Source organism: Coregonus lavaretus (assembly GCF_964263955.1).
Source record: "Coregonus lavaretus genome assembly, chromosome: 13".
Taxonomy (NCBI): Eukaryota; Metazoa; Chordata; class Actinopteri; order Salmoniformes; family Salmonidae; genus Coregonus; species Coregonus lavaretus.
In genome coordinates, this window is record NC_140000.1 from 6,630,077 (window position 1) to 6,646,260 (window position 16,184).

General features: G+C 42.6%; 1 protein-coding gene across 2 annotated transcripts in view; it reads left to right on the forward strand.

The window, feature by feature from the left end:
- Positions 1–252: 252 nt before the first annotated feature.
- LOC311140404 (sodium bicarbonate cotransporter 3-like) overlaps positions 253–16,184 on the forward strand; it is a gene marked incomplete at both ends in the record, with an annotated part of 64,112 nt that continues 48,180 nt past the window's right edge. For both annotated transcript variants that reach the window (XM_084175443.1, XM_084175442.1), the window contains one exon: positions 253–399. In XM_084175443.1, coding sequence (XP_084031569.1) covers positions 253–399 — 147 coding nt within the window. The remainder of the gene's footprint in view (positions 400–16,184) is intronic.

A 16,184-nucleotide genomic window follows, 5' to 3' on the forward strand; every position in this document is an offset into this window, starting at 1 on the left:
GACTTGTTCACAGATACAGCATCATACTTGTAGCACAATGTAATGACCAGACACTGAATCAACACAGCATCCTTGCTCTTTGTCACTAGCCCCTCCGGGATAGGCGTGTCGTACACGCTCATTTGTATTTTCCGCTCTTATCATTGGTCAAAGGAGACCGGCTAATGGATATGAAAGGAGAACATAAACTGCCAATCAAAATAGGGCGGGTTATGCTCTGAATGTAAAAATCGCAACGTTAGGTTAGTAAAAATGCCAGTCAGGCGTGTTAGTGGCCGTGACACGTCAAAAAGGGGTATTTCGGTATTCGATATTCAAATTCTCCCAGAGGATAGGGGACAGAAATTTGGACAAATGGAAGAAGAGGCAAGTGAACAGATGCGACCCCTCTTGACATCAGTAAGTACCAAGTTGTGGTCACGTTTTTTGTTTTGTTAACCTTTTCTAAAGTTTCTGGAAATGACTTGTTAGCTTGGTGGCTAGCAGTTCAGTTGAGGGCGCATTTCTCAAGAGAAAGGAATGGGCACGAAATGGGGGTGGGGGTTCATTTACGCTTTGCCACCAAGGCATATCGAGATGGAAGTGACACTAAACTTGTAGTTAGCTAACTTACAGTAGGAAACAACGTCCTTGCTGTTACTTCATACGTGGTATAAACGTGAGACATAGGTATGCAAATATGTTTTCCTTCGTAATTGTTGTTGGGTACCATGTGTGTGCCAGGAAGTAGCCTAGCTGTCGTCGGTCTCTCTAGCGGTGATTCAGAGGCAAAATATGTTGAAACGGAGAGAAAAACGTTTTATTATTATTATTATAAGGACATGTGCGCGCGCCCGGGGTGGTCAGAGGGTATCACCTCGTGGACTCTCAATCTCTCTCTGTCTCTCATGTCTTCCCCTCTCTCTACCGTAGCTACAGGACGTTTACTATAGATACAACTTATTATGGTACATTCAGTGTTTAAATCCACCGTTTCATCACTATTGGATCCCTGACCTCAAATTATTTCGTTGAAGATACTGAGTTATCTGAAAGGCAGTTTCCCATGCTGTCCCCACAGGGGGATATTTCCATGTTCTCCTCCTGACATAAGAGTTCAGCAGTGTCATATTAATTCATTATTTTCTGTTGCAAAATGTTTTGCTACAGTGTGCCCTAATGAATAAGACCCTGATGATTGTGTGCAGTTGGGAGAGATGGACCATATCCGGGCCAGAACTTGGTCGAGTTGACTGGACCACATCATAGTAGTCAGTTAACATTACCTTTATGAATTATGAAACCTTTGTGCTTTGTGTTTTTTTTTTTAATTACATGAATTCATCAAAATTCACAAAGATTGACATTAGCTGATTAATATTCTCATAGAACAAAACATATATAAGATCTCCTAAGCCTGTGTTTGCAACAGATCCTTATTTTCGGTGTTTATGCAAAAACCGCAATTAATTTCCCCTATAGACAAGTTTACGCGCTGTATCACGGGTGGCGCCATAACTCCACACAAATGCATTTCATTTCCGCCGGAAGTTGTTTACACAACGTCTGCCGGTGTAAACACAGCGATGTCGACGCTAGCTTGGGAACACGGTTCTACTACTTTGACTGGAGATGGCGTTACTCTCCTCCACCCGAATTCAGTGCAGAACTGGGAGGATAACATGACGACGTGGCCCAACATAACATACAGCAAGATTTGCTCCTACTTCGTGCAATCCATGGCAATAGATGGAAAAGCAATGGACAATCTGAAAGCCTCCGAGGCATATCAATATCTGCACAGCAACAAAGTCGGTTGTGTCATGTCATACAAACATGATCGTTTTGTTTATCTGAAAGCAAATGTAGAGCCTAGCCAGTGTTTGAACAATGCATGGCATAATGCTTGGGTGCTGGTAACTGAAGCTGGAGAAGTCAAAACTGCGGGATGTACGTGTGTTGCTGGACCAGGGAGATCTTGTTCCCACTCAGCTGCGATCCTGTGGAAGGTAATTATTTGACCATTGTAGCCTAGGCCTATGTCTTTTTTTCAAAACGCTATAAATCCATAAATTTGTTATTAAAAAAAAAACACTATTTTGTGTTTTAATTTTCGTGTTTGCATTTATGAGGAAAAAACAATGTTAGGCCTACGACAGTTCTCCATTACGGACGTGAGCGCTCTGAAAGCGGCACTAAAGACTTTCAAACTTTCACAGACACCTCAAAACAGAAAGAACAAAGCCTTTAAAGCGAATTTTGTTTTGTATTAATTGTATCTTAATTTTAATATAGCAGACAGACAATAGATAATGACAACATAAGGCTCCGGCCTGAACTGGAGCTTATGCATGAACCGAACACTTGTTTATGAATAAACAATTAAAATGTCTCATTGCAATATTTTACATATTCATAATCATTACTTTTGCTGGTTCTTTGAGACAGCTTTTAGGTGCCGTTTAGATAAGCGCGCTCATAATTGAATTGAATTATGATAATAACGCATTTTCTTCATATTCGTGTTACATCATATGACATGTGTGCAGTGAACCCATTATAATATCTATGCACTGTTTTTACTATATCTCTCTAGGTAGAAAATGCTGTGAGACAGGGGAAAACCGGGCGTGCCTGCACAGACGGACAATGCTCGGAGAGTGCGCATCACAGCGAGCACAGCTAGAAAGGTGCCCATTCGCTCAACCACGGCGCCTGACAAGTTTTTGTCAGAACACTTACACCCATCCTTCCGTGGCAATGCCGCAACCCGTCAAGGAGCGGAGGGGGAGGAACTTGCAAGGGACTATTTGGAAACTCTGGGCAACAGCATTGAAACCAAAGGCTTAGTGGTGTGCGAAAAGGAACCGTGGCTTGCAGCATCTCCCGATGGAGTGATAAACAACGACATTCTGTTGGAGATCAAATCACCTGTGATGGGAAACAAGTCACTTGCAGAATTTTTGGCAACAAAGAACTGCGAAATCACAACTGTGGCAAACGGAGATAGGGTAGATTACCATATTGCCTGCAATGGTCCAAAAGGCTACTACAAGCAGGTACAAATTGGGATGCACTGCACAGGGCTTCAGCACTCCAGGTTGGTGATCTGGAACAAAACTGAGCACCTAGAAATCGAAGTACCCTACGACCAAGGCTTTGTCCAGGGGCATATCATAAGGCTGCGCACATTCTACTTTGCCCACATGCTCCCGAAAATTGTTGATGATTTTGTTGAGGGAAGGTTACAGTTCTGCAGTAAATATCTCAGCATTTTAAAACCAAAATAAACTGCCTTATTTAGGTCATGCCCACAGGAGCCAACAGATGTCCATTGTTTACATGATCTCTTTATGCTGTGCAATATATCAGTGTGCCTACTGTTTGAGTGAAAATAAAGTTTGATGTAATTTCAATCCTTAGAGTGCTACAATTTATTTTAACACAGTTCATAATTCATAGTAAGCTCATACTGTACATAAATAACACTCGATTAATGAATTGTTTTGAGGAAACTAAACAAATGGCTTCAACAAGAAAGATTGTGTGTTTAATCTCAACAGGTATTAAAAAGTAAAATACAAAAGCAGCCCACACAATTACATCACTATGAAAATATTCATATATAATATTTAAAAATACAATGCACGCAGTATTTGTTGTGTTTATCTGTATTTAATGAACAACATGGCTGGGTGTTTGTAGACAGGGACATAGGGCAAGATTCTAAACCTCACTGATCAGTGGACTCTTCAGGTTAACTAGGCCAGCACAGATGGTTAAGATGTTGTCCAGTTTCGGTGCCATGCTGATGGGAACATTCTGGGATAAAATCTTAAACACCTTCAGTCTCTGGATTGCTCTTTCCACATGTATGCGGACATTGGCTACCCATTGGGTCTGGGCATCTCGAAATTTTGGTGTAGCAGGCTCGGCCTCACAGACAGGCTGACAGGTTTCTGGAGCATCTAAAAAGGGGAAGAGAAAACATGGATGGAGCAAAATTAATGCAGGCATAGAGTCCTCTCACTACAAACATCACAATGGAAAAATGTGTACTACAACATTGCACTCACACGCACACACACAATCATCATCACAACAGCCTGCCACCTTGCATTGTATTTATGATGTAGACTAAGGCACACGCAGGCAGGCACACACACACACACACACAATTAATGATGTAGCTATCGTGGGCATTGTTTGTCACATCTCCAAAACAATCAACTGCCTTAGCAAAATATCGGTAGCAATGTTAATGTATGACAACTTCTTCATAATTAACAGTATTGTCAGCTTCATAGCTAAAGTTGCTGAACTTACCCTCAGATTCAAGTCTGCGTTTCTTTATCTGGGAGGAGGCAGTGGTCCGCTGGGTGAGTTGACGCCTATTTGGCTGGGGAGGGCGATTGTATCCCAACCACAACTCTGGGAAAGGATTATCCTTGGTAGGTTTTTGGTCAACAAAGTGATAGGAACAAACAAAAACGTTGAGGGGTGGTTTCTTTAGATTCAATGCCTTCAGCCAGGTCCTTGATTCCGAGTCGGTATCAGGCTTGCGAAAAAATGTTAACAATGGAGCGTATGGTCATTGCCTCTTTGTAGCTGGTTTGTGGTCGTAGCACTCTCTATCTAACCACTCGTTCAGGTGCTTTCTCGAGTTTTTGCAACCAACTACCGCACACGTCGTTCCCGAACCAATTTTCTTCATGTTGTAATTGTAATTTTTATATCCTCTTTGTCACTGCGATATCAGTGCTTTGTCGGCACAACGGAGCTAGCTAGCAAAACAAACCCAGCCCGGCAGAACGGAACTGGATTGCATCGACGGGAGGAGTTCAGGAAGTAGAGCGGAAACGGCTCAAAAACTTGTCTATAGGCTTTGTCCAACGAACCAATGGCGGAGTTAGTGCCTACAGAAAGACGCAATTACTATTTCTCTCAGTACAGCCTCAAATGGGCTATAGACCAGAAAAGAGCCCAGCTGGTAACTTGGGGTTTTACCGCCACATAACCCCACTTGTACTAAGTAAGCCTAGGCCTAGATCATATGGTCTGTTGCAGACATGTCAAATCGCTAATAAAGAACAGGACCAGACTTGTTATAAACCTACACATAGCCTACACCTGGGTAAAAAAAATGCATTAAATTTTTTTTTTTTATTGTCACATACACGGTGCAATTACAGTGAAATGTGTTGTTTTCAGGGTCACCCATAGTAGTAGAGCGCCTCTGGAGCAAATTAGGCTTAAGTGCCTTGCTCAATGGCCCGTAGACAGATTTTTCATCTTGTCGGCTCGGGTATTCGAACTAGTGACCAACGCTCTAACCGCTAGGCTACCTGAGTAGGTGTGGTGGGAAATTATAACCCCATTTCCCACACTTTGCCATGTGAATGTATGACGCAGCACCTTTCCTCAGATCATATATTCACCTGGTTTGAATATAGGTTGCTATTGGTACAGTAGACCGTTGTATAGTAAAACGATGCTGCCGATTACATGTAGTTTGTGAATGAGTATTGGAATCCACTGTGTTCTGCCTCCTTGGTGATGCTTTCTGATTACGTTTGTGGGACTGCACTCTTGTGACAACCTTATCTCTAGTGGGTCATTTGGAGAGGGCGAAAGGACAATTGAAAACAAACAAGGCCTAAACTTAATGTTAGGTTTACACAAAGCAACTTTCACACCACCTGCTCTGATTCTCCTCACCTTAGCACACATGCACTCCCTCACGCATACACCGCCGCAACTGCTGCTACCAGAATCTTATTATGTTTGCTGAATACTGCACAATGTAAACACTTGCCCCCTTCCCAAAAACACGTGTAAATATTGGACTATAAATTGTGCCTTCCTGTATTATACTTATGCAACAAAACAAACAAGAAATTCTACTGAGCCATTTACTTTGTTTGTATTGATGTATTTTATTTCTTATTATTGTTGTTGCATTGTTGAGAAGGAACCTGCAAGTAAGCATTTTGTTGGAAGGTGTATACAAGCCTTTTACAAACGAGGGGTCGCGACCCCATGCGGGGTCGCCTGATATGAAAAGGGGGTCTCGTGAGAATTTAAACCCCCCCAAAATCGTCTTTGTATCTCAAAATCATAGTAATGTGCTTAACCTTACAAATCTAAATCAACCAGAGATTGCCCTTAGATCGTGGGAAAAGGCCACAATTGACCGCTGTGCTTGAATCGGAATGATTCAAGTGCAACAGTCAAGTAGGGCCTTTCGAGCTGTTGTGACCGAACGCTGCAGACGACGCATTCACGGGTCACTACGGAGGAGTTTTGGTTCCTGACTCAAAGGGAATAATACTCTGCCGTCTCCCTCAGCGCATTCAAACTCATGGTACCCTTCGCCAGCTCATATCTGTGTGAAGCTGGATTCAGCAGTGCTCTCGTTCATTAACACCACCAAATATCGATCCAGGTTGGATCGATCCAGAGATGAGGTGCTCACTGTTGACCACGGCCCCTGACTTTGAGAAGCTCTGACGCGACATGCATCAATAATAATAATAATAATATGCCATTTAGCAGACGCTTTTATCCAAAGCGACTTACAGTCATGCGTGCATACATTTTTTTTTTTTTGTGTATGGGTGGTCCCGGGGATCGAACCCACTACCTTGGCGTTATAAGCGCCGTGCTCTACCAGCTGAGCTACAGAGGACCACATCAAGCACACCCATCTCATTAGTGGTGGTGAGATAATGGTCCTTTCATGACAAGACAATTACATAATTATTTTCACATGGTTAGGGAATTTTCAGATATCAAAATGGGGTCGTGGACGAAAAAAGTTTTGGAACTCCTGGTATATACCATGTATATCCCGTGCATACGACTAGTAAAACTTGAAACTTGCATCCCTAATGAGTTTGGTCTGCCTCTGCTGCAGACCTGTTTGGCTGAGGTAAATACCATAGCAACCCAAAGACGCTTCCTTGCTGTGTAGACTCTGGGGCGTCAAAGCTTATCTTATTGCGTGTGGAACCTGACCTGACCTCTACACGACACACAACAACATGACAGTGTGTGTGGGGCATGTTATGTAGTATCACTGTGATTGTCTTTAAAGTTTGAAGTGCTCAATGCTGTCACGTTCAAGACAAGGTTCCATTACTGACGCTGTCTGGACTAGACATTGAATTATCAGACTAACTCGATGGTAACTGTGAGATTTTTAGTAGTCTCAATCTCTTAACGTTGTTGATATGCAGACTAGTTACTAGCTAATTACCAGGCTCAAGGCTGCTTTATTACAGTGGGCATCATCTGTGATTGCTAATCCCACACTACAAACTTTACCCTTTACAACTCTGATTTGGGTCAAAAGTGTTGCTGTAAATGGGTGGGTAAGTGGGCACATGTAAAGCCCTTCCTAAAGGGAGCTTTGACACCAGGAAGCATCATTGTGCCTGTCTGGACACTCAGCAGCTCTGGTGCTGGCAGGGCTGAGCAGACAAAGGCAGGGGTAAAGCCAGCTGACTGGCACCCACACACTGGGAAAGTCAGCACTCAGTCCCACACACACTGGGGACTGGTGGACACCGTCATGAGCTCAGCAGGTTGAGGCCTACTGCAGTCTGGTGCTCCATTCTTTTACTTTTAGGTAGTGTGTGTTGTGGTGAATTGTTAGATATACTGCACTGTTGGAGCTAGGAACACAAGCCTTTCGCTATAACATCTGCTAAACATGTGTATGTGACAATTAAAATTTGATTATTAGAATCTCAGGTGCGCTAGATTAGGGTTGAAGTGAACCTACAGGACGGGAGGGTTTAGAGCCCTGCTTTAGAGACCTTATTGGGACAAATCAAAACCAAATGTTAGTCTATTAAAAGAGGTGACAAAAAAGTTTTTTTTTACTTTCAGAAGAGGGTGAATTGCACAGAATGAATTCCACAATCACACCTTTCCTATCAGATGTAAATGGGGTCTCTAATGGACTTTCTATGACTCACACAGACCTGCCTCATTCAGGATGTCACTATGATTGGAGGCTCAGAAAACTGCCTCTACAGGGACCCCTTGACCTGTTATTACACTGTAGCTGAAGTGGACATGTTCGTTGTTTCATGGTCTATTGAGTTCCGTTTGGTGTATTAAGGTTAGGCTATGTTTCCCACGGCGGAGGCTGCTTTCTATCTGTCTCATTTGGTTCTTCCTCTGACTGTTTTCAGTTCCCTGTTGAGTACAGTGAGTCGTCATGCAAATTAGTCTTACTGACTTCCCCCTGTCGCAGACAGCATGCAAACACTTAGAACAAAGAGGGTGAGAGGGAGCAAGTGTAGGGTTTTCTGTACCACTCGTCAGCAAGTGTATGGTTTTCTGTACCACTCGTCAGCAAGTGTAGGGTTTTCTGTACCACTCGTCAGCAAGTGTAGGGTTTTCTGTACCACTCGTCAGCAAGTGTAGGGTTTTCTGTACCACTCGTCAGCAAGTGTAGGGTTTTCTGTACCACTCGTCAGCAAGTGACAGAACCTGTTAGTAGTCGATTCACACTATTTCAATTTAATCCTTTCCAGAAAAGTTTTTCTTTCAGGATGCATTGGCAGTGTTTAGACAGGCAGCTAATTCTGATCTTTTTTTCACTGATTGGTCTTTTGACTAATCAGATCTGAAAAAGATGTGAAAAGATCAGTGATTGGTCAAAGACCAATTAGTGGTGAAAAAAATCAGAATTGGGCTGCCTGTGTGAACGCAGCCATATTCACCCATGATATTTATTGCTCCTTTTTAAAAACATGTACTCTTTTACTTTTTCTGCATGGTGTTGAACGTCTCCCTCACACAGACTTAGTGCGTCCCTGCTATCAGGAACGGAATAATGAACCTATTGAGAGACTGGACCCTGAGGAACTCCATCTCTCTCTCTCTCTCTCTCTCCCTTTGCCTTCTTCCAAAGCCCCCCTCTTTTCATCTACCTCTTTAATGGCCAACCCCCGCCTTTATCTCTCCCTCTCTCTGAAGTGGAAAGACCGTGTGTGTAAGCCAGACTGAGATGGAGATTGGTTGATGGAGGACATTAGAATATCATAGAGCCTGACTGGATTGGTTGCTGAGCGAGCAGCCGGTTACTAGAGTGCATCGGTCTGTCTCCTTTTTTCCATGCACCTCTCACTCTTTCTTTCTCCACCTCTTCTCTCACTTGTGGGATGCTCTTTGGGAGATGCATAGATTCTGAAACGCACATAAGCACAGTGGAAGCTTAACACCTAGGATACATTTACATTCCTACCCATCCAGGGAGGGCAGGCAGTAAGAACAGAAGTAACCCTGCCTGCGGTGATTCTTCCCCGTTATGGAGAAGGGGGAAGGAGAGCATGTGCTGCAGACGGTAAGTCTATTTACGTCTGTGAGGAGAGAGGAAGAGCGATCGGGGGAGACAGGAAGCAAGAGAGGGGAAGATAAACAAAAGAGGTGGGTGGCAGTAGTGTGAAACGGAAAATAGTTTCTATTCAGCGTTTGGTAGGTTTTGCTACATCCTTGAGTCTACCTTTCACGGTTAATAAAATGCTTCACTACCTTTTTTTATTTAACATTTTATACTATGTGTGTGTGTGTTGTTTAACTATCCTTGTGAGTACCAGAAGTCATCACAAGGATAATAAAACAAGGACATTTTGCTGGTCCCCATGAGGAAAAATGCTATTTTAGGTATAGGGTTTAAGGTTAAGGGTTAGGTAAAGATTTAGGGAAATTAGGATTTTGGAGGGGAATCAATTCTTTGTTCCCCACAAGGATAGCAATACAAAACCGTGTGTGGCCTCAATGTATTACTATATAGGCCTAGATTGCAATCTACAAGTAGCCAGGAGTTTACACAGTGGGTTCATGTTGGGTTTGTATCAATTTCTCTTCAGCTGGCTGTCCTAAAATGGAACCGGGGATCGAGTGAGAACAAGAGAGAAGCAGTTTGAGTAACTTGGTTGGTTTACTGACTAGCATGATACAGCACTTGTTTCACAGTGAATGGTTCAATCTGAGCCTTTGAGGATATGACAGGTTGTGAGTGTTTGCGCTCGCCATTTGTTCATATTCTGATATCTCAGATGGCTTGGTGGTGATGGTGTGTTTGTCTTTGCATGCCTTTTATATAATTATCCTGATCAAAGCTAGGGTTCTCCACCTTGGGTAGGTGGAAGGTTCTCAGAACGTTCAGATTAGGCATCAGGAGACTGTCATCAGTAAAGGGAAGGGAAAAGGGAACACCTGGTCAGTTGGCCAACTCAATGCATTCAACCGAAATGTGTCTTCCACATTTAACCCAACCCCTCTGAATCAGAGAGGTGGTGGGGGGCTGCCTTAATCGACGTCCACGTCATCAGCGCCCGGGGAGCAGTTGTTGGTTAATTGCCTTGCTCAAGGGCAGAACGGCATATTTTTCCAGCTTGCCGGCTCGGGGATTCAAACCAGCAACCTTTCGGTTACTGGCCCAACACTCTTAACTAACAGCGTAGCAGTACAGTAGAACGACTTTCATGTTTTCTTCCGCTGTTATTTTTATCAGAGTGGTTTAGACCTCTTTAGTGTTATTGCGAAATGGGTGTGTGTAGGCCTACATGATTTGTGTATCACCCAGGCCTACCCAGAGCGAATAAAGTGTCAGCAATAGCAGCACCGGTGGGTCGTAGCCTGGAGACAGAGCTAAAGAAAGCCCCATGGGTTGTCCTTCTGACTGCTTGACTGAAACAGAATAAAGGGATCTCACAGGGGACAGTATCTCATTCATAGGGTGTTACATACTCTCATAATATATATATATATAAAAATACAAAACAGAAACCTTATTTACATAAGTATTAAGACCCTTTGTTATGAGACTTGAAATTGAGCTCCGGTGCATCCTGTTTCCATTGGTCATTTAACATTTAAGTCATTTAGCAGACGCTCTTATCCAGAGCGACTTACAAATTGGTCATCCTTGAGATGTTTCTACAACTTGATTGGAGTCCACCTGTGGTAAATTCAATTGATTGGACATGATTTGGAAAGGTGTGTGTGTGTGTGTGTGTGTGTGTGTGTGTGTTACCAGTCAAAAGTTTGGACACACCTACTCATTCAAGGGTTTTTCTTAATTTTTACTATTTTCTACATTGAAGAATAATAGTGAAGACATCAAAACGATGAAATAACACATATGGAATCATGTAGTAACCAAAAAAGTGTTAAACAAATCAAAATATATTTTAGATTCTTCAAAGTAGCCACCCTTTGCCTCAACCAGCTTCACCTGGAATGCAAGCCGATGTCCTATGAACGAGTGGCTGGTCCATTGAGTAACGTTAGCTACCTGTTGACACCCATTCTCAAACGGATACACCTCAACAGGGGCGGTACCACATCCTGAAATCGCTATGAATTCTGGATCTTGTGGTTTGCTTACAATCAGGGATTGTAGATGGTGAGATGCAGAAACGCTCGTATTTGCGTGTAATGAAGACATTAAAAAAAAAATCTGACGGATGTTAATAACATATTAATGGACATATACAGTGAAAGCGCAGGGGAGAAATGTCCCTTTAACACGGGGAGGCAATGGAACTATTATGTAGGCTATACCAACTTACGGGAACTAACAATAAATTGGCAGTTGAATATGTGTTAGTAGGTCTACTGACGGTCGCCAGTGATGTTGGCTAATATTTAACATGACAAAAATAAGAAACTGAAAGTCTGGGTAGCCTGTATTAAGACATTCGAGAGGGCCCATCCCTGCAAGTTGAAAGGCCTTACAATACAAATTTTGCATAATGGCACAGTGTTTCATACACTTTCCTGTGGGAAAGTTGATATGCTTCAGTTTGCTGCGATTTGACTGGTTTCACATTTAGTCTCCAGCGATTTATAAGGTAAAATATATCTAAAACAAGTGTTATTTATATTTAAAATTCCATTTATCCAAACAAATTACTCATTCACCAATGCTCTTATCAATGGCTCTTATCAAGTTGTAAATTACAGTGACTAAAGAATTGGTGTTATTTCTATTGGGGGGGAAAAATCTAATCTCCTCTCACCTTTTTCCTTCGCTTGTGGACTTCATTGCACAACACAACCGCTGTCTGTGACCAGGCGAAAAATATACTTTCCAAGCCAAACCTTCATACCATAATCGCTAACCACTACACACAGTCTACATCGTTGTCACCATATTAGCTAACGCCATAGTCAACATAGCTACTAGAACTAATGTGTTAGTAAACCTAATACAACCGTGCAGTTTAGCAGTTACACCAGCGGGCCCCGGGGGCATTAAATTAATAAAACCAAAAGCTTACCTTGACTCGGAAGAGTTCCATTGTTGGATAGCCAGCTAGCTAACATGGCACCCTCTCTGTTTGAGTAGGCTAAACTAGCTAGCTGCATTCGCTAGCTAACGAAGTGAAAATGAAAGAAATACAGCGAAATATATCTAGCTCTCTCTCTTGCGTCTCCTTCATTTTTGGAGAAATTAATTTGTTCAAATCTGTTTAAACTACTGTCTTAATCTCTACTTGAGTCAACTACTCACCTCATTTTATGCAGTGCTAGCTAGCTGTAGCTTATGCTTTCAGTGATCCTTAGATTGGGTGGACAACATCCTCCGGAAGTTGTCATAATTACTGTGCATGTCTATGGAAGGGGGTAAGAACCATGAGCCTCCTAGGTTTTGCATTGAAGTCAATGTACCCAGAGGAGGACGGAAGCTGTCCTCCGGCTACACCATGGTGCTACCCCAGAGAGTGCTGTTGAGGCTACTGTAGACCTTCATTGCAAAACAGTGTTTTTAATTAATTATTTGGTGATGTGAATACATTTTAGTATAGTTTTATCTAAAAAGGAGAACTTAATGTTTCACTATTTTTATTCGATCTCGACCCAAAACGAATAGCACGCTATTCTCATGCTTACGTTCAAGGTCAGAATACGCATAGAGAAAAGTGCATTAAAAAGGGCATTGCATTCCATTTACGCGCACTTAACTCAGGTCGGAATCGGGCCCTAACAGAATGACTGCAATTGAATTGGCTACAATGGGAATTCATAGTAGTCACAAACCAACTGTGGGTCACCTGCTACGGTCCTCCCTTCCACTGGCATACTGTTATGTTCAGCTCAACAGTTTTTTCTCTGTGTCTTGTGGTGGTCAAAGCACGAGTGTGAAAAACAGTCTGGACAACCTGTCTCTCTCTCGTTAATGTCACCTCTCCCGGCTCTTATTGACACCTACCCATGAGCCCCCCCCACCCCCCTTTCCATTTACTGTAACCAGCCCTCACCCACTGTGGACCGGATGTCCATGGATGTTGAAAAGTAGTTGAAATTTGGTCATTCCAAATCTCAACCAATCATATTTGTACAGTAGAGCACAAGACAGTAAATAAAAGTAGAGTCCAATTTACTGTACTGAACTACACTGAGTGTACAAAACACCATGCTCTTTCCATGAGACTGACCAGGTGAAAGCTATAAGCCCTTATTGATGTCACTTATTAAATCCACTTCAATCAGTGTAGATGAAGGGGAGGAGACAGTTTAAAGAAGGATTTTGTTAAGCCTTGAGTCAATTGAGACATGGATTGTGTATGTGTGCCATTCAGAGGGTGAATGGCCAAGACAAAATATTTAAGTGCCTTTGAACGGGGTATGGTAGGAGGTGCTAGGCGCACCGGTTTGTGTCAAGAAATGCAAGGTTGCTGGGTATTTCACGCTCAACAGTTTCCCCGTGTGTATCAAGAATGGTCCACCAACCAAAGGCCAATTTGACACAACTGTGGGAAGCATTGGAGTCAACATGGGCCAGCATCCCTGAGGAACGCTTTGGACACCCTTCTAGAGTCCATTCCCCAACGAATTGAGACTGTTCTGAGGGCAAAACGGGTGCAACTCAATATTATGAAGGTGTTCTTAATGTTTCGTACACTCTGTATACTCTACTGTAATGTACTGAACTATGCTGTGCTGTACTGTGAACGCCAAACTTAGACGTCTATGATTGGTACGGATTTGGTCCGAACCAACCAAATTTGGTCTTGTTTGGGGGCAGAGCTTATTAAAATAATAGCCAGTGTTTTCAATAATACCCAAACATGCAAAGGAGGATACTAAATTGTTCTACCTTTTTGTACCTATTAAGGATACATCCCCATGAAGAGAACGACAATTTATAATTCTGCTTTTCTGTATAGTACAGATCAGGGAGCCATGATGTCATTCTGTTACCGAGTGTTAATCCACTTCACTTACTGTAGTTATATTTAATCAAACTCAATGTGTCATATCATCGCTGACACCCCATTCTTTCTGCAGACGTCTTTTGAATATTAATTCAGAGTAGATATTTAACGTGAGTTTTAGGAAAAATAAACATTTTCAGTGGAATTTAGGGGTGTAACGGTACACGTATTCTTACCGAACCGTTCGGTACGGGGACCTCAGTTTGGTCCGCACTGTGAACCCGAATGAATACATACAAATGACTATTGAGTAAATCTGAGCTGAAAAAAACATTTCAGGCTATTCCATTAAAACAACTAGAGCCTATGCACATGTTGTAATCAAAATTCTAATCTTAATTTGCGCATTTCAAACTGTCCTTTCGTGAGGTGCAGCCGGGGACTAGTTCTGTACGATGGTGAGTGGTAGGGTATATTTAAACCTGAATTGGAGGATCCTCCATTGTTTAAATCACCAGTTTGGGAACATTTTGGTTGTAAACGTTAACAGTAAAATAATAAAACGTTAACAGTATCTTGTTAACCAGTAGCCACGCTCAACAAGACGAGCCTATGCAGCTGCCAACACCTTATACAGTGCATTCGGAAAGTATTCAGACCCCTTGAATATTCCAAATTTTGTTATGTTGCAGCCTTATTCTAAAATTGATTAAATAGTTTTTTCCCCTAATTAATCTACACACAACCCCATAATGACAAAGCAAAAAAAAATACAAGTCTGGGCTCAGGCTGGCTCCAATCAAGGACATTCCGAGACTTGTCCCGAAGCCACTCCTTCGTTGTCTTGGCTGTGTGCTTAGGGTCGTTGTCCTGTTGGAAGGTGAACCTTCACCCCAGTCTGAGGTCCTGGGCGCTCTGGAGCAGGATTTCATCAAGGATCTCTCTGTACTTTGCTCCGTTCATCTTTCCCTCGATCCTGAGTAGTCTCCCAGTCCCTGCTGCTGGAAAACATCCCCACAGCATGATGCTGCCACCACCATGCTTCACCGTAAGGATGGTGCCAGGATTCCTCCAGACGTGACGCTTGGCATTCAGGCCAAAGAGTTCAATCTTGGTTTCATTAGACCAGAGAATCTTGCTTTGTCATTATGGGGTAGTGTGGGGGTGTGTGTGTAGATTGCTGAAGATTTGTATTTATTTAATGCATTTTAGAATAAGGCTGTAACGTAACAAAATGTGGAAAAAGTCAAGGGGTCTGAATACTTTCCCAAGGCACTGTATGCCCAGTATACAGTGCCTTCAGTATTCCGGAGCAAGACGGAAACGCAAATACAACACAACATCGCCTCCCTTCTGCATTCAAGCAGCCCTTGGCAGCCTACTCTGACCGGGCCAAAGAAATTACAAGAGCGACAGGTAGGCTATGTTTATATTTTTTGTCTTTGGTTTATAGCTGTGGATATGCACCTCTGCGTTTGAGAATAGGGGGTTTCAGCACCTTGTGTAAGTGCTCGAGCAACGTTTACGAACTTCCCTCTTGCACCCATTTCAGCAAACGGGTAGGCCTAGTACCTGCTCTGTATAAGCAAGCCAAAGTTTTCAGTGAATTGGCCAATACCCCCCGGAGTGGGAGATGTACCGTGCTATATACACTCCCCCTTTATGACAGCCACAAGTGCGCATCTGGCACTAATGGAGGCAGTGACATGGTGCGTTTGTAACCAAGATGGAAGTGAGAATTTGCCACATACAACTGGGAAAAATTCACACTCGTAATTTACTTGTGTGAAACTCGTCTTTAATCCTGAGCACCCACTTACATTAACATTTTAGTCATTTAGCAGAAGCTCTTATCCAGAGCGACTTACAGTAGTTGAGTCCATACATTTTTATTACTTTTCTCCCACATGATGACCTCTGATGTCACCCACTAAGGAAATGGCCTCTATAACAGCATTTTTGGCAGTTAAATGCTAAAACAATTTAAAAAAATAAATAAAAAGCAATCTATTAATGTGGATTTTG